Source organism: Mastigoproctus giganteus, chromosome 2 (assembly GCF_048544385.1).
Source record: "Mastigoproctus giganteus isolate SK-2022 chromosome 2, ASM4854438v1, whole genome shotgun sequence".
In the NCBI taxonomy this organism is placed as follows: domain Eukaryota; kingdom Metazoa; phylum Arthropoda; class Arachnida; order Uropygi; family Thelyphonidae; genus Mastigoproctus; species Mastigoproctus giganteus.
This window is the reverse complement of record NC_143576.1, coordinates 37,469,884-37,490,116: the sequence shown is the minus strand read 5'-3', so window position 1 is coordinate 37,490,116 and position 20,233 is coordinate 37,469,884. Positions and strand designations below refer to the sequence as shown.

Here is a 20,233-nt window from a genome sequence, read left to right as displayed (position 1 = left end):
CTAATTTGATTGCACGTATTGGTTTCCCTCATTTTGGATGAGTTCACATTTATGTAGTTGGTTCTTTAGTCCTAATCATCTGTTGTGCCATATTTCCTTAGTGTTGTACATAATCTGTAGTTACCGTTTTTCAGTTTTCCATTGCTTTCTTGCTTTCTTCTTCTCTTATATATATATATGTCCGGGGCCATTACTAGCACAGATGGAAAATCCCACTCCCGGATAACCCAAGCTCTAACTTTATTTTCTTCAGTCATATACTGTTTTTCTTTCCTAAAACTGTAATTTTTTTCACACTCTGGCCTCCTGCCCTCATATTACACTATTAGTGTAATATGAGGGCAGGGGTGTCTATTTCTATCCTAATTACTTTTCACCACTGGTTAGCTTAACAGCTATACTATTGCTTATAAATGCTATAATATAAATAGGTTTTATAACAGTTCCGCCATTAGCTTTTGTCTACTCTCAACGATAGTTTTCGTTTAAGTTTCTTTGTTCATTTTTGTTTTAGTTTAATTGTTCATTTATGTTTATAATTATTTTCGGGTCCTCTGTCACATCAACTTTAAATTACATGCTAGCAGTCTATATATCCTTCCTTCTAGCTTTAATTTTACTTTATTTCATATTTTTATTTATTTTTTTTTTTATTTAATTCCCCCCATACTATATTTTGATGTAATTCTATTTTGCCATGACACTTTATATGTTAGAAACAGAAGACACTATATTGTCTTAACGACACCAGGATTGTTTGTGCAATATATGAAAATATAATCATGTATGTATTGTGTACAATAAAATTGACTTAGTTCTTTTATGTATGTATGAAATTTTTTTTCTTCCCTGCCCTTCTTGTTCTCTTTTCTTTCTTCTTTCACACTTTTTTGCTTACTTCTTTTCTTTACAACTTTTATTTACTTACTTATTATACTATTATGGTCATTAGATATATATATTATATATAATGACCTTCTATACCTTCTATATATATATATACACATATAGAAGATATACATATATATATCCAATTTGAAATGAGCATAATTCTGTGCCTATCAACCGTGTATTAGCTTGGCATACACCAAATGAAAAAGGAAATCTACGAGTTTTAGAAGGTCACCACAAAACGGCTCCTCTGTCACTGTGGCTGAACTTCATGCACAAGGCTATGGAGGACGACGGTTTTGCTTCCCGCTTGGTGTTCAGTGACGAAGCAACTTTTCATTTAAGTGGCAACGTGAACTGTCACAACTTTGCATATGGGGCATGGAAAACCCACATGCAACAATCAAGCACCACTTACCTAAAGTTAGCATTTCTGTGCCATTTCCCGGCAAAGGTTTATGGCCCTTTCTTTTTCATGGAGAACACAATGAGTGGTCACTCCTATCTGGATATGCTGCAGAACTGGCTATTTCCCCAATTGAACGAAAATTCCGACGACTACATTTTTCAGCAAGTGGGGCACTGCCTCGTTGGCATTTGGCTGTTACGTTTCCTCAACGAAATGCTCCCTCACCGTTGGATTGGTTGCAGTAGACCCCATGACTTGGTGCTCTACATCAGGTCCCCTAGGTCACCAGATCTTACGCCGTGCGACTTCTTCTTTTGGCGGCGCCTCCGTAGCCAGGTGGGAAGGAGCAGCAGTGCGCAACACACGCTTCTTGATTAGACCGGGGTTCGAGCCCGTCACCACCAAATACGGAGGATGTGGAAAGGTCAGGGAATGACCACCGCATATTCCCGGAGCAATATGGCCTTAGTTGCTAATGCTCCTAAAAACCAAATAACAAACAATAACAAACATCTTCTTTTGGGGGTAAGTTAAGGATGCTGTGTATGTGCCAGCATTGTCCATAACCCTGGATGAGCTCAAAAATCGCATTGTTATTGCTGTGAAATCAGTGACAAAGGACATACTGGAGTGAGTATGGGACTAATTCGATTATCATCTCGACGTTGCTCGTGTAATTATGGGAAGTCACGTAGAGCACTTATAAGGTGAGAGACAAAACTAGGACAGTTTTTCTTTTGGTTGATGTATCACTACTCACTCTGTATTTGTAAACTTCAAAAATATAATCATTTGAAATCAGATGAATCATTTTGAATACCTCTGTATAATAAAACCAGAAGTCCGCCTTTTTTATTCAGATACACTTTTATCCCTTCCCTATCCTCAATTCACTCCCTAACCTTATTCCATTTGCCTGCTCCAAATTTTGTCAAATTATATTCACCAAACTTCTTTTTCATTTTCTACCTGATTTCTTTTTTTTTTTTTACAGTATACACCTAGTTTTAATTTTTAATTTTTAGTTCACTTTAATTTATTTTATATAATATACACTGCATTGGGACTACCTTGTCCATACTTTGTGAGAGTTATACTGCTTTCCCCTTTCAATCCCACTTGATTTATTCTTAAATATTTTCTCTTCCATAGTTATGGACAAGTATAGAAACACAGTCCATGATGCATGATCAAGTGTAGTCCCCTGATGAAATTCCTGATCATGTATAAATATTTACTTTTGCTAATATCAGATTTAATTGCATATTTTCTCTTTCCCCCTTTGACTTATAGCCAAATTTGCCCACCCTTTTGTGATGCTAGCTACCATTACTTTTATTAGTTTATCATTTTGACTTAATCGTTTTTACTTTACAGTCATTCCTCTCTAATTGGCTTTACAATTCGGCCTATAATTTTAATTAATTCATTATAACATATAGGATATTCACATTGTTTCCCTTTTCACACCTGCAATTTCTCATATTTCTACTATCCTTGAGGGAGAAGAAATACTATCCTAAGTGGTCAGTATGTTCTATTTTGAGTTGTTTTATTGCATTTTATTACTAACAAAAGGAATTCTAAATTAAAGCTGTATTTCCCATGAGGATTAAATCCACGGATGAGCTGCAGCTCGAGTAGTGGTGCCTATGGAGGCTGAAATGGAATATCCTTGAGGGAGAAGAAAACTCATCTCGACCACAGTATGGACGTGTAATTTGGTGCTCCATTTCCCCCTATATTGGATTTATTTTGAGATATCCAAGATCCCTAGGTGACGGTGAGTCCGCAGATATTATTTTGTGCCGAACTTCTAAGGTGTTTTGAAGATATAGCAGTTTTTAATTTTTGTCTTGTGCTGTCAACTCCAACGGAGGACAGCAAGCCAGCGCCATATAGGTTCGGCCGTTGTTTTGCATTGCAATTTACAACCTGATGATATATAAGTTTTGACTAGCTTTAGGTAGTTTGAATTGTGCCTAGTAAATCTTTAGGATTTCCGATTTTGACTCATATGTTTTAATAATCAGTTATATGCAAATTATTCAATTATGAAATCTACAATAATCAATTATATGCAGTTTTGTTAACTATAAAATCAATAACTACTGTGCTGAACATAACTTTTGTCCGAATGTTAACAGCACTTTAGTTTTGATAACATTGGATCAAATCCTTCTTCCCCCCCCCCCCCTTCAGTTATGTTTGTTGACTTAATGTTTGCTTAATTTGCTTAAAATTAATTATTTTATTTATCCCTGGTGATCATGTCCATCACTTTATTGGACACTGATATCTGATTATTAAAATAAATTATATTACTTATGCAATCATCTGCATTTTAGACTTAAATTAATCTTAAATAGACTCAAAGTAGCTATATTTTGACCTAAGGAATTGTAAAAACATTTTAGAACTGACATCACTGGTATTCAGTTCATTATTTCTTATTTGAAATACAATTAATCTTATTTTGTTGGTAGACTAGATGAATTTAGAATACATGTATATTTCAGTTTTTATATGAAAAAATTGGCAAATGATGTTCACTTATATTTACAAAAAAATAAATCCTACTGTAATGAAAAAGAAGTGTTTTTGTATTTTTATTGCAGCAGTAACACCTCTTGAAATATCAAGTGATGAAGAATCAAAATGTCCTGACAGTGGTGAGGGAATGGACTTAGTGTTTTCATCAGATATTGGTAAGTCTCTCTCAGACAACCAAATATAGTAAAGGGACACTTGAAGCAAAGAAAGAAACAAAGAATGAATGAAATTTAAATTATAATTAAATAACAAAATACTGTAAATAGGAATTGGAATAGCATACCCAAATTAAATATCTATTACATGAAAATAAACAAATGAAATGGTAGAATTCACATATACTAAATAGCAATATATGTAAGATCTAATTTTCCTTAAATTTTGAACGAATTTCTTTAAAATGGCATTCACAGGACAGCTGCTGCTAGATATTTCACTTGAACAAACCTGTTGGTAAATCTCTAGGCAGCATCCAGATTAACTAGCATATAATCTTAATATCTCTACTCTGCCAGATAGTAACTAGAGGGAGTCCAGGTAGTGTGTATGTGCTGGGTGCATTGTTGAGGCCATGCTTTGTCAATGAGCTTTGTGCACCGTTGAGGCCATGTTTTGTCAGTGAGCTGGGTGCATTCTTGCCATGTATATGCCATATCCAAAGTTTTCATTACTTTATGCATGCCCTCCCCACTTTTTCTTACTACTGGATACATCATAAATAGTCAAACTGATAGAACCAACTTAACTGCAAAAAGAACCAAACCTCCCAGAAACTTCTGCATTAATTTCACAAACATACATGGTCTTAGTACCAATCTAAATGATGTCCATTTCCACTTACAGTCACCCAAGCCCACACCACTTACTTTTTCTGACAAATTTTTGAAAAATTTTCAAAGATCCTGGAGTAAACTTAGCCTTCAACAGCTCCAAAAAACTATGGACAACTTTAAAAATTCAACAAACAAAGACAAAATAATAGATTTTAAAAAACAAACAAATACCAAACTGTGATTGTGGTATATATAAGTAGCACTAGAGCATCGTTATATCTGCGAATCCAAAAGCACAACAGCAGATTAAAAGTAGCTTCGAATAATAAAGAAAAAATAGACAGGACAGAAAAAATTAGTTCTGAGTTGTTCGCTCACCATTTAGACACAGGACATTACCCGTCCTTTGAAAACACCATAATATTAGACAATATTAGACAATCAAGGCTCAAAATTTAAGGTAGAAACCAGTGAGATTCTAGCAATGAGATCAACGAACGAGTCAATAAACATACATAGAACAATAATAATTTCTGAAGAGTGGGATCTAAAACAAATATCTTACAGGTTCAAATTTAATAACAAAACATAACACCCCTTCTCCACCATCCAGGACCTCTACTAACTGGGATGAGTAGTCACACACCCGTATTTACAAATGGAAACTTTCATATCCTTTCCTCCAAAAATCCTTTAAGCTGTTCTAAATCTCTAAATTTTCAAATTCCCAAACTATTAGTGAAATACAGAGTGAAATACAAGGGGGGATAAAGTGTATTGATGAATTTATGCCCAACAATATCTGCCTTTGATCAAAACATCAAAGGCAGATATTGTTGGGATATCAGAGACGTGGTGTCACACAGATATAAGGAATGCAGAACTGGAATTCGGGGAGTACAACGTCTACAGAAAGGATAGACAGGATAGGAAGGGAGGAGGGGTTATGCTATTAGTTAAGAAACACATAAAATCCAAGGAAGTACAGACAGTCAACATGGCTGGACAGTGCAATGTCGAGTCAGTTTTGTGTGACATAAGCACTGGGAAATCAAAATTGAGAGTGTGTTATAGGCCTAATGACTCGGATGGGTATAATAAACAACTGTAGAGGAAAAAAGAGTGAGCCAGTAAATCAGAGTGTCTTATAAATGGGGGATTTTAATTTCCCAGATATTGACTAGAATTTGTGGATTGGTCACTCACACACTAGCAAGGCTTTTGTGGATTTGTTGTTTGTTTGTTTGTTATTTGGTTTTTAGGAGCATTAGCAACTAAGGCAATATTGCTCCGGGGATATCTGGTGGTCATTCCCTGACCTTTCTGCATCCTCCATATTTGGTGGTCACGGACTTGAACCTCGGTCTAATCAAGAAGCGTGTGCTACGCACTGCTGCTCCTGCCCACCTGGCTATGGAGGCACCTGTGGATTTGTTGGATGCTTGTTTTCTACAGCAGCATGTTTCGGAGGCAACTAGAAAATAGTATTACTCAGGATCTGATTATCAGTAGTGATTCTTCATGCATTAAGAATTTGCAGATAAAGGAACCACTAGGTGGCAGTGGTTCCTTTATCTGCAAATCCCTCTTTGACTAAATCCCACTTCAGTGTGCTGAAGTGGGATTTAGTCAAAGAGGTAACTACCAACAGGGGTAAAGGGAATGGTTTTTGCTTTCATAAAGGCGACTTTGGAGGTCTGAGACAGTATTTAAATCCTATACGGTGGGACCAACTGATGATGGTACCAACAGTAAATTCAAAATGTGAAACTTTCAAAGAATTAATCTTGGAAGCTACTAGGCTTTTCATACCAACTAAGAAATATTGTTCAAGGTTTAGGCCTAAATGGAAGTCAGATGAACTAATGAGACATGTGGAAGAGAAGAAAAATGCATGGGATACATATAAATTAATGGGTGACACGGAAGCCTATGATAGATATCAGCTGGTCTGTAACAAAGTCACAAAGGAGGTTAGTCAGGCAAAGGCAGATTACAAGAAATCTTTGACAAAGGATGCAAAGAAAAACAACAAAGACTTCTTTACATATGTAAACTCTAGAAGGAAGGGAATGAATCAGATTGTTCCACTTGACATCGATTGTTCAGCCGTTGGTCTTGCTCAGGTAACTGACAAACTGAATGAGTATTTTGCATCTACATTCACACATGAGGAATTCTCTAGGAGAGTGCAGGCCAGAAATTTTTCTAACTCTAATAGGAAACTAAATGATTTTGTAATAACTGAGAGGGAAGTGGAAGAGAAAATGTTAAAATTAAATATAAGAAAATAATGTGCAGTGGATTTGATTTTTCCAATTATGTTTAGGGAGGCAGCAAAGGAGGTAAGCACCCCTTAGCTATAATTATGAGAGCATCCTTGTATATAGGGAAAGTCCCCTGGACTGGAGATGTGTGAATGTATCCCTAATTCACATAGTGGGGTACCGAAGGGTGATATCAGTAATTACAGACCTGCTAGTTTAACTTATTTTCCAGGGAATCTAATGGAGTTTCCCATAGGTCAGTGGTTAAAGAAGTAATGAAAGTCCGTCTTGACAGAAGTGCAATTATACTTGTCATAGCATGGATATGGTAAATGGATATCTTTTCTGACCAATTTCTCTGGGTACTACAAGAGTAATTGCATTGTTTTAGTATTGTGATGCATGATGATTGCATGATTGTATTGTGTGAGAGGAATTCTATCATGCAGTCAGAATAGAACTGGATGCAAAAAAATAATGATATATACTGGAATTTCAGGAAAGCTTTGGATACTGTTGTACATCGACGACTGCTGTACAAATTAGAGCACTGTGGCATTCAGGGCAAATTACTGCTATGGATAAAGGGATGGTTGAGGGGGAAGACAGAGAGAATGCTTATCAATGGTCACTGCTCTTCATGGACTAATGTTTTTAGTAGAGATCTCCAGGGTTCAATGCTGGGGCCATTATTATTTTCAATATTTATTAATGATATTGCTGAAGGTATATCAGGCTGAATGTCTAAGTTTTTTATGATACACAAGTTGGCAGCATTGTTAATGACAGTAATCAGGGTGAGCTACTGCAACAGGATGTAAAAATTAGGCAGGCAGAGGCTGAGAAATGGCTCAAACTTTAACCTTTTCAAATGCTAACTCTTGCATATGAGTTGCAGTAATACCAGATTAACATTAGTAAAATAATAAGAGGAGTTTATCTCAATATAGTAAGTAGAACACTTCCGTATGATACCCTCCAGAAATTAAAATGGAAAAAACGAAAAAATCGACAACTTACCGGTACATTAGAGTAAAATATAAATAATTAAATAATCAATTTAACACAATTCAAATCAATTTAAAACAGTTAAAAATCAAATTAACGCAATTAAAAGAATCTAATGAAAATATTCAAAACGATTTTCCTTTCTGAAGCTGACAACGCTTTCCAACCGTATGTCGTGATCACAGGAATAAAAATTACCGAATCGGGTTAAACCTGATACTTAAATAGAGATTATTTGTCTTCGCGCATGTGCGTAAAGGTTCACGCATCGGAGATCAAATATGGCCGCTAAACATTAACAGAATTCTCGTGTAGTTTAATTTCAATGGTTTCTGCAATTAATAGTCGCGTATAATTACGTTCAACGTTAAGTATTTTGGCCTCATTAAATAAAAAAGTATGTTTTTTGTTAATGGTATAGAAGGCTAATTCTGACGCTGCTGAATGAGAAGCACGAACTGAGCCTTCATGTTGATTTACACGAATATTAAGAGAAAATCGGGGCAAACCTTGGTAAGACGAGTCGCAATCACCGCAAGAAATGTTGTATACCAGATCGTTAATTTGTGTTGCGAACGCTGAAAGAACCGAGCGATTGTTCAGCGATAATTTCCATATTGGCCTAGCTACAATTTTAAATTCGATATCTGTAAAGAATCTGTTAAGCTGTTTGTGCCACTGTTCAACATATGGGACAGAAATAAAGTATTTTTTGATATTACTATTGTTGATTGGTGTAGTATTTTGTATCCTATCCTTAGCTTGTTCCCTAATTCGGTTTATTGTGTGGTAATTCGGTTTATTCTGGTAATGGAATAACCCCTGTTTAAGAATCTGCTAGTTAATATTTGTATTTCTGAGTCCAAAGCAGATTCCGTCGTTGAATTTTTATAGGCATTAAGAAATTGATTAAAGATAATCGATCTTTTGTAGGTGAACGGGTGATAGCTATTATAATGTAGAAGCATACTGGTGTTTGTAGGTTTTCGATAGATGCTAAATTGTATTTTATTCGAGTCCTGGGTAAGCGTGAAATTTAGAAAGTTTAATGACGTTGTATCCTTATCCTCCCTTTCCAATGTAAATTTGTTTCTAGAATGAATATTATTAAACAAATGTAAAATGTCTTGGATAGTACTACTATCGGTAATAACTAGAACATCGTCTAAATACCTCCCATAGTATGTGATACGAACCTTTTCGAACCCGTATCACATACTATGGGAGGTATTTAGACGATATTCTAGTTATTACCGATAGTAGTACTATCCAAGACATTTTACATTTGTTTAATAATATTCATTCTAGACCCAAATTTACATTGGAAAGGGAGGATACAGATACAGATAAGTCATTAAACTTTCTAAATTTCACGCTTACCCGGGACTCGAATAAAATACAATTTAGCATCTATCGAAAACCTACAAACACCGGTATGCTTCTACATTATAATAGCTATCACCCGTTCACCTACAAAAGATCGATTATCTTTAATCAATTTCTTAATGCCTATAAAAATTCAACGACGGAATCTGCTTTGGACTCAGAAATACAAATATTAACTAGCAGATTCTTAAACAGGGGTTATTCCATTACCACAATAAACCAAATTAGGGTACAGGCTAAGAATAGGATACAAAATACTACACCAGTCAACAATAGTAATATCAAAAAATACTATTTCTGTCCCATATGTTGAACAGTGGCACAAACAGCTTAACAGATTCTTTAGAGATACCGAATTTAAAATTGTAGATAGTCCAATACGGAAGTTACACACTATACTGAACAATCGCTCGGTTCTTTCAGCGTTCACAACACAAATTAATGATCTGGTATACAACATTTCTTGCGGTGATTGCGACTCGTCTTACCAAGGTTCGACCCGATTTTCTCTAAATATTTGTGTAAATCAACATGAAGCGTCAGAATTAGCCTTTCATGCTATTAACAAAAAACATATTTTTTTATTTAACGAGGCCAAAATACTTAACGTTCAACTTAATTATACGCGACTATTAATTGCAGAAACCGTTGAAATTAAATTACAAGAGAATTCTGTTAATGTTCTGCGGCCATATTTGATCTCCGATGCGTGGGCCTTTACGCACATGCGCGAAGACAAATAATCTCTATTTAAGTATCAGGTTTAACCTGATTCGGTAATTTTCATTCCTGTGATCACGACATACGGTCGAAAAGCGTTGTCCGCTTCAGGAAGGAAAATCGTTTTGAATATTTTCGTTAGATTCTTTTAATTGCGTTAATTTGATTTTTAATTGTTTTAAATTGATTTGAATTGTGTTAAATTGATTATTTAATTATTTATATTTTACTCTAATGTACCGGTAAGTTGTCAATTTTTTTGTTTTTTCCGTTTTAATTTCTGGAGGGTATCATACGGAAGTGTTCTACATACTATATTGAGGTAAACTCCTCTTATTATTTTACTAATATTATTATCAACGTAAAACCTATTGAGTAGTATAGCTCTGATTCATACTATCTAATACCATATTAACATAAAAACTGGATGATACTACACTCATGGTAGTGGAAAATGAAAAAGACCTGTGGTAATTGTGCAGTCAGATATGAAATTTGGTTTTAATGGTGCATCAGCAACTATAGGGCTATAATGCACCAATGGGATAAGGAAGTTATTTTCTGCTTGTACAAGGCCACTGGAGGCCCCATTTTAGGAATGATATCGATCTGCTGGAATTAGCATTAGCTTTAGTAGAGGCATTTGATGCAAGAAAGCAAGCTTATGCAGCATCAGCCAAATAAATAAAAAATAAAAAATAACCACTTCCACTTCACCCCTCTGTTCGTTTGAAATACCTGTCCAGCTGAGCCTTAAACTTATTTAGGCTATCAACTTCCACGACAAGGGATGGAAGTCTATTCCACCAACCAACCACCCACTGGCTAAAGGCAAATTTCCTCACGAATGGGTGCAGAGAAGGGCAACCAGATTGGTGAAGGGAACAAAAGAGTTCTCTTATCAAGAAAGGCTTTAGTTTTGCAAATTGAATTGCAGCAGCTGGAGACTAAGTACCTGTGATGAGATCTGATGGAGGTATTTAAGGCCTTTCAGAGACTATATACATGAGGAGGGCATAAATTCAAGTTGCAGATGGATGATTGTGGGATAGATGTGGTGAAATTTTCCTTTTCCTTCAGTTAGCAGGTGGTTGGTAGCTGGAACAAACTTCCATCTGTTGTTGTGGAAATGGGTGGTTGAATTAATTCAAGGAAGAACTACACAAATTCTTAGAAGGTATGGATGGGTGAAGCTTGTTGTGTTTTTTTTTTTTTTTTTGTGTGCTAATGCTTTATAAGATTGCTTTCTTGGGTGATTTGCCACAACTGTTACTAATATATCGCCTATTTGGTATAAAAAGCCAAGTAACTTATGTGAGTACTTCTCTGATTGCTTTCCATTTAGAATTTCTTGTTGATAATGTCATCAGTTCATCCCATAGTATAGAATATAAAAATTGCCTAAGACTATTGTTGTCAATTTTTTTTAACTCCTGCTATTTGTCTGTATAATGATTCATTATACTTATTATCATCAGGCCCATAATACAATCTTACTGTTATTTTTGAGTTTTAAGTGCTTAAACCACACCAAACTGACTTAGCACTGCACTGACCATCTGTCAACTGGTTGTACTGCCTTAGGTTCTGTGTGCTTTTTAACTAAGTGTATGATTACAATTCATCAATTGGTTTTACTGACTGTACTCCTTGAACTATTGTAAATGCAATATACATGCACCTGTTTTTACTTTTAGTAACTTTACACAGCCCATGTATTTGGTTGTTCCACGAGGTTGTTCCCAATTGACCTTGCAATCCCTGACACCTTGTTCTCCAGACTGCCATACGTTCCAGAAGAGACAAGTGCATATAATACTAGATAATACTCTATACTGAAAAAAAAAAAAAAAATAAATACATATATATATATATATATATATAGTGCTGTAACTGAATTGGGACATAAGTTTAGGGTTATAATTTTGTATTGAAATTGAATTGAAATCATGACTCAGACCAGAGCAGCAAAGCAAAAGGCTCAAAATAATGGGAATGCTGTGACACAGGGGGGCAGTTGCCCTCTGATTCACAGCCTTTAAAATGCACTGCTTGTTTGAAGTTTGTGGAGCAATCCGGTAGGGGACATGATATTGCGAAGGGAATGTCTTTGTGTGTGCGCTATGTAAGGAGTGTGAGGAAATCAGGAGACAACTCAGCATTGTTATGGGCCTATATCAGAGCTTGAAGGACAGGGTGGATGCCCTTGAAGGATCTAAATTGAGGGGCACATCAAGCTCTCAGCTGCCCACATCAACACCAGAGCTTTCACTTGAACGTCAAGCAACACAGCGGCAACCCCCAAGGCAGAATGTTCTGTTACTAGTTCCTGATCCCACAGGAACTAGTAGTTGTCAGTGACTCTATTGTCAGGGAAACGGGAAACATATTGTATAAAATGGATAGATGGAACAGGACCGGGGAATATCTGCCAGGGTCAAAGATTGATGACGTAGTAGAGCAGATATCATCTTTTAAGGGCACAAAGGGTGATATTATTGTACATGTTGGTACTAATGATATTAGGAATAGGTGACTGGCAGAATTACTTAACAAGTACAGGTCACTGTTAAAAAAAAGCCGTGAATTAATGTTGAATTTGAAAAGGTCTGCAATTTTGCAGACACTTTCAAATTCACAATAGGAGGGAGTATACGATGAGAGCCTTGTCGATTAATTCAGCTCTGGAGAGAGAGAGATTGTGCAAGGCTCAAGGGTAGAATTTTTCTCAGCCTGATCTGTGCTTGTTAACAGGAGAGACTGCTTCTACAGGGATGGGGTACATTTAAATATAAAAGGTGTAAGAATATTTGCTGATGCTATCGAGGCAGTATTAGGTGGGTCGGAAAACTGCTAGATTGGGATGGACTAATTGATTAACAGTAGCCGTAGCAGAGGTGAAAGTGATTCTTGCACTGCTTCTATTGGAATGAGCAGCAGCCTGGAAAACAAGATGCAGGGGATTTCAGAGACTGCTGGGAGTCGTTGCAGTACAAGTAAGCATATGGGTTGTGTTAGGGTAGCTAAGAATAGGAACAGGTGCATGTACACTTGCATGTACACCAGTGCTAGGAGTTTGGTAAATAAATTTGATGAATTTGAGATGTTGGTCAGAACATCAAAGACAGATATTGTTCGGATATCAGAGACTCGGGATCACACAACAGATATAAGGAATGCAGAACTAGAATTTGGGGGGTACAATGTGTACAAGAAGGATAGATCGGATAGGAAGGGAGTAGGGGTTATGCTATTAGTTAAGAAACACACAAAATCCAAGTAGGTACATCCGGTGGACATTGCTGGAAGTGCAGTGTGGAGTAAATTTGGTGTGACATAAGCACGAGAAAATCAAAATTGAGAGTTGGAGTATATTATAGGCCTAATGACTCTGATGAGCATAATAAAAAACTGTACAGGGAAATAGAGTGGGCCAGTAAATCAGAGAGTCTTATAATGAGGGATTTTAATTTCCGGGATATTGACTGGAATTTGTGGGTTGGTCTCTTACATACTAGCAAGGCTTTTGTGGATTTATTGGATGATTGATTCGTACAGCAGCATGTTCGGGAGGCAATTAGAGGAAGTAACACTCTTGATCTGATTATCAGTAGTGATTATTCATGCATTAAGAATCTGCAGATAAAGGAACCACTAGGTGGCAGTGATCACAATCTGCTGTAGTGGGATTTATTCAAAGCGGTAATTACCATCACAGTTAAAGGGAAAGGTTTTTGCTTTCATAAAGGTGATTAAGGGTCGGAGACAGTATTTAAATTCTATTCTATACCAACAGCAAATTCAAAATGGGAAGCATTCAAAGAATTAATCTTGGAAGCTACTGGGCTTTACTTACCAACTAAGAAATATTGTTCAGGGTTTAGGCTAAATGGATGTCAGATTAAATAATAAGATACATGGCAGAGAAGAAAAATGCATGGGATACATATAAATTAATGGGTGACATGGAAGCCTATGATAGATATAAGCTGGTCTGTAACCAAGTCACAAAGGAGATTAGGCAAGCAAAGGCAGATTATGAGAAATCTTTGGCAAAGGATGCAAAGAAAAACAGCAAAGAGTTCTTTACCTATGTAAACTCTAGAAGGAAAGGGATGAATCAGATTGGTCCACTGGATATTGATGGTTCAACTATTGATGATCCTGCTCAGGTGGCTAACAAACTAAATGAGTATCTTCCATCTGCATTTACACATGAGGAGTTATTCAGGGAGTGGAATTCCAGAGGTGAACTAAACTCTGGCATTGAGCTAGATGATTTTGTAATAACTGAGAAGAAAGTGGAGGAGAAATTGTTGAAGATAAACATAAGAATTTCAGTTATTTTGTAATAACTGAGAGGAAAGTGGAGGAGAAATTGTTGAAGATAAACATAAGAAAGGCACCTGGAGTGGATGGCATCTATCCAGTTATATTAAAGGAGGTAGCAAAAAAGGTAAGCAAACCCCTTAGCCATAATTATGAGAGCTTCCTTGGACTCAGGAGAGGTACCAATTCACAAAGGAGGATCAAAGGGTGACACAAGAAAATATAGAACTGTTAGCTTAACGTCTGTTCCAAGGAAATTAATGGAGGCACTAGTTAAAGAAGTATTGCAGGATCATCTAGACAAGACTTTAGTTATAGCTTAGACACAGCAAGGTTTTGTTAAGGGAAAGTCTTGTCCAACCAATTTAATTGGATACTCTGATGTGGTCACAAACCAACTAAATGCAGGGAATAACTTTGATATCATATATTTGGATCTTAAAAAGGCTTTTGGTACTGTTGCATATGGAAGACTGCTGCACAAATTGGAGCAGTGCAACATTGGAGGCAAATTGCTGCTATGGATAAAGGGATGGTTGAGTGGGAGAAGACAGAGAGTGGTAATCAATGGACACTGCTCTTCGTGGACTAATGTTAATAGTGAGAGAGAGAGAGAGAGAGAGAGAGAGAATCTTTATTACCCTTCACGGCCATAAAGCCAGGGGCTTACAGTTCCGCGAAAATTGAACAATTATTTACAAAAAGGTAATTTTACAAAGAAAATATCATAATACAAAGGAGAGAACTCCTTACGAGAGTTAAGTCTGATTGAGCTGGATTAACATCGAGATTAGAGCACCAGCTCAATCAGACAGGAACAGATGCAAGGTATACATCAGTCATTGCTGATTAATCCTACTCGTCATAATTTTTTTCCTGTAAGTCCGGTCAGCAGCGAATTTGTTCAGGTCGGCGTCCAGTGCCTGTGTTTCCTTGAGCATCTGCTGAGGAAGGAACCTGTCCGAGAGATGGAGTCGTGCTGAGTGCGAGTAGAGCTCGGGATTGGCCCTAAGGGCAGCAGGGTGGATCCTCCAGCCACAGGTATCCCAGAATGAAGCCGTGGAATTCCGAGAGAGTTGGCAAGCTGTGTGGTACGAATCAGAGCTGGAAGGTTGTACTTCCTGTTGGCCCACTTTAGGTGCCAGAATTCTGTGGCAAAGAGTGGTTTCTTTATTGACGGTGCCGCTGACGCCCAAATTTCAGCAGCATAGAATAAAGGTGGAAAGATAACTGTTCTTATGTACCTCACGGTTATCTTTTTATCTGTGATATGAAAGAGATGTTGCTTTTCTATCCACCGGATTCTTGAAGCACGTGTGAGGAGCATATCCATGTGGGCGTTGAATCGAAGTTTTGGGTCGAATACAACGCCCAGATCACGATGGCTGGACACAATAGGGATGAGCGTATTGCCGACAGAAGGCTGGAGAGAAGAAGGAGTTTGCTTCAATAAATACACCATGAATTCGGACTTAGCAGGATTGATCTTGAGCCCAAACTGGCAGAGGTAAGATGTGACTGTGGAGAGAGTGTTGTTAATTTCCACTTTTACCAGATCTAGGTCTTGACTGGGGATGATGGGAGTGAGTATCTTGATATCGGCCGCATAGCTCAGTAGACATCGAGAATGTGCAACCAGTGGGAAGAAAATCAATGAGAACAGAAGGGCCGAAAGGACCTCTCCTTGTGGGACTCCTGCAGTGACGGTGTCCCTCAAGGTTCAGTGTTGGCTCCATTGTTCTTTTCTGTATTTATAAATGATATTGATGATGGTATATCAGGCTTAATGTCCAAGTTTGCAGACAATACAAAGGTTGTCAAGGTGGTTAATGACACTAATGACAGTACGCTGCTGCAACAGGATCTGGAAAAGTTGAGCAGATGGGTTGAGAGGAGGCAAATGAAGTTTAACATTGACAAATGTAAAGAACTACATGTGGGAAGCAATAACCCCAGAGTAACGTATCAACTCTGTGGTACTACACTGACAGTGGTAGAGAATGAAAAGGACATGGGGGGGGTAATTGTGCAGACAGATATGAAGTTCTCTGAGCAGTGCAGATGGTCTGCAAGAGTAGCTCCCAGTGTCCTGTCAGTGATATACTGGAATTTTTCTAGCAGGGATAAGGAGATGATTATCCCCTTGTATAAGGCAATGGTGAGGCTACACCTTGAGTACTGTTTTTAAGTCTGGAGGCCTCATTTTAAGAAGGATGTAGAGCTGTTGGAATGAGTACAGAGAAGGGTAACAAGATTAATGAATGGAACAGAGGGTTGCTCTTACGAAGAAAGGCTTACGTTTTGCAGATTACAGTATTTGGAGACTAGGCACCTGCGAGGTGATCTGATTGAGGTGTAAAAGGGCTTGAATGGTTTGAGCATGCTCAATGCTGATTGGATTCTTCCTCTTGCTCAGAATAATCACCTGAGAGGGCATATATTCAAATTGAGGAAAGACAGTTGTAGTACAGATCGTGCAGAAGTTTGCCTTTAGACAGCGGGTAGTTGATTGGTGAAACAGACTTCCACCTTTTGTTGTGGAAGTTGATAGCCTTTTGGAAGGAAATAAGGAGTGAAATCGGAGGGTTTTTTTTGGCTGATGCTTCATAAGCTTTCTTTCTTGCATTGTATGCCTCTACTAATGCTAATGCTGAGTGCATCACTTAGAGATCTGTGCACAGATGCTATTCATTTATTAATCTATTGAATCCACCAAGCTAGCAGTTTCTAGAACCACCTAACACTCTCTTGATAGCATCAGCAGATATTCTTGTTAACTGTCTCTTCTGTTAACAAGCACAGGCATGGTGTTACATATAAGGACTGAATTCCTTTAATGTGATGTGCATAAGAATAATTTAGACTAAATCAGCTTGCTTCCATTTTTGTGTGGTTCAAGTGAAAGGATACCAATTTATTTGGGAAAGTCATGGGATGTTAGTGAATTGTAATTTAGGATTTCTCTGAACACTTTGTGCAAAGAAACCCTGATATTACAAAAATAACAAATTACCTTGATATATTTTTATTCATACAACTCTAGAAATTCATAATAACTGCACAATCATACACCAACCATATTAAAATATAAATAGTGTTATGTTATATTAAAATAATGATGTAGATAAATGAAATAAATAGAATGATAAAATTCCACGGGATAAAACTGATAACTGTCTGTACAATAAAATATGAAATTTTAAACTGCGAAGAATTATTTACAATAAAACAATGTAGATAAAACACAGGATGATAAAAGCGCTAAAACACCGTAGCTTTCAGAGGCATCCACCTCCTTTTTCAGCAGTGAGGTTTATCGTATGGCACACCTTAAATATCAGCAGGCTCGCGGTTCTCATCACGTGGTTCTACAGGAGCATAGGCAGTATTCTTCTCATGTGCACTGGAACCGGAAATGGCTTGGGAACATGCCAGGCGGAACCACTGATCCCGTCCAAGAACCACTGCCTCGAAGAGGGGATGAATGCTGATTCCCATGTCTCTATTAATGGTTCTGCTCTCAGAGGAACAAATCCGCAAGCTCTCGAGCCATTTGCGGCCCCAAAATCTATGTGCCCGGTCGATGATAACAGCTTCGTCTGGGGAGATTTGATGGTGATCATCCCAAAAATGTTCTGCCACAGCAGACTTCCCATAATCCATGGTCTTTATCACATTCATATGTCTGCTGTGGCAGAACATTTTTGTGATGATCACCATCAAATCTCTCCAGATGAAGCTGTTATCATCGACCGGGCACATAGATTTTGTGATCACAAATGGCTGGAGAGATTGCGGATTTGCTCCTCTGAGAGCAATACCATTAATAGAGACATGAGAATCTGCATTCATCCCCTCTTCGAGGCGATGGTTCTTGGACAGGATGAGTGGTTCCGCCTGGCACGCTCCCAAGCCATTTCCGGTTCCAGTGCTTTATGAGGAGAATACTGCCCATGCTCATGTAGAACCATGTGCTGAGAACCATGAGCCTGCTGATATTTAAGGATGTACCATACGATAAACCTCACTGTTGAAAAAGGAGGCGGATGCCTCTGAAAGCTACGGTGTTTTAGCCCTTTTATAATCCTGTGTTTTATCTATATTGTTTTATTGTAAATAATTCTTTGCAGTTTAAAATTTCCTATTTTATTGTCCAGACAGTGTATAAGTATAGTGCGAAAGTATCAATAATACATTGTACAGACAGTTATTAGTGTTATCCCGTGGAATTTTATCATTCTATTTATTTCATTTATCTACATCATTATTTTAATATAACATAACACTATTTATATTTTTAATAACGGTTGGTGTATGATTGTGCAGTTATTATGAATATGAATATTCCCTACCCCAGAGGCCTATTTAAAGATTTAGTTAGGAGTTCTGGCCATCCTGTGTTACGGTACATCCTACAATTTCAAAAGTGCAGTGTAGGAAAACCCAAGCAGAGACAGCATTTTGAGGTTTGCGCATCGTTGCAAAGCATATGGACTTATACCCCGTGGATTTCGTGTTAAGTTGCCTTTTGAGGACAATCGTCTGTTGAGTGCTGCCAAGTGGTACCAGAAGAAAGTATTAAACATTTGGATTGGAAAACTACATAGGAATTTGAACTATATTAGGAGTCGCAAAGGTTTGCTTTTGGGAAATGTAAGTGGTAGTGTGACGCTGGCATATTTTTTGCTTATTATGAGGGTAGTGTCGGCAAAATCATCCCGAATTTCAGATATTTATAGTCAAAGGCAAATGGGCAAGTTTAACAGGTTAATGGAGGAGGCTGCGGCCAAACGTAGAGTTAGAAGTGGTAATGTTACTTTATATGCAATTTGAGCAGCAAACAATTAACTAAGGAACAAGAGGGGGATGTTAAACTTAGGTACGAAGTTTGCGGTGATCCCTCCTAATCCGCCAATTGCGGAAGTGTCTATGGGCATCGAAAGAGCTGTGAGGAAATTACCTGTGGTCGTGGTCAATGAAATCCGTACAAGAACCTCAGCCATTTTGAGTCAGGCTAGGGCAGCTCCCTCCAACCTCATCATCAGAGGAAAGCGCTTAAGGAGCTTAGACAAGATGGTCTTGTTTAAGCTCTTGGTCCTGCCCGCAGATAAAGGTAGGTCAACGGTAATCCTTGACAAAGCAGAATATTGTAGTAAAGCCTTGGAACTTTTGAATGATATTGCGACATACAGGGTTACTCATAGGAATTCATTGGTGGGTTTGGAGTGGCAGGTAGTTTCCAAACTCTGCAACCCACATATTCGAAGTCTTCCTTCATAACGCCTTTAGCCGATCTCACCAGGCGAGTTACCCTTCTTTGCACCCTTTCAAGAAGCTCGATGTCTTTCTTTAGGTACGGTCTCCATACTTGAACACAGTATTCCAAGTGTGGTCTAACATAAGCCTTATATAACGGGATTATCACGTCCCTATCTCTACTTGCAAAAGTTCGATAGATCATCGATAGGACACCATGGGCCTTCCTTGCAACCTGTTTACAATGCTCAGAGAATTTCATGTCTGACCATATCGTAACACCCAAGTCCCTTTCCTCCAGTACTGGGTTTAGTTGAACTCCAAGTGAATAAGTTTTTTTGGGATTACTGTTTCCCAGTTGTAATACCTTATACTTTTTTGGATTAAAGCACAGCTGCCATTTTTCTGACTATTCCTGAAGTCTATCTAGGTCTCTCTGAAGAAGCTCAGCTTGACAGTGATCATTAGCATTAGCATTAGTAGAGGCATTTGATGCAAGAAAGCAAGCTTATGCAGCATCAGCCGAAAAAAAAAAAAAAACCACTTCCACTTCACCCCTCTGTTCGTTCAAAATACCTGTCCAGCTGAGCCTTAAACTTATTTAGGCTGTCAACCTCCACCACAAGGGATGGAAGTCTGTT

At 37.7% G+C, this 20,233-nt stretch overlaps 1 protein-coding gene across 1 annotated transcript in view; it reads left to right on the top strand.

The window, feature by feature from the left end:
- Positions 1 to 20,233, top strand: part of LOC150089271 (spatacsin-like) — a 542,060-nt gene that overhangs the window by 497,072 nt on the left and 24,755 nt on the right. The window contains exon 20 of the mRNA XM_090389930.1: positions 3,919 to 4,008. Within this exon, the coding sequence (XP_090246056.1) occupies positions 3,919 to 4,008 (90 nt within the window). The remainder of the gene's footprint in view (positions 1 to 3,918; positions 4,009 to 20,233) is intronic.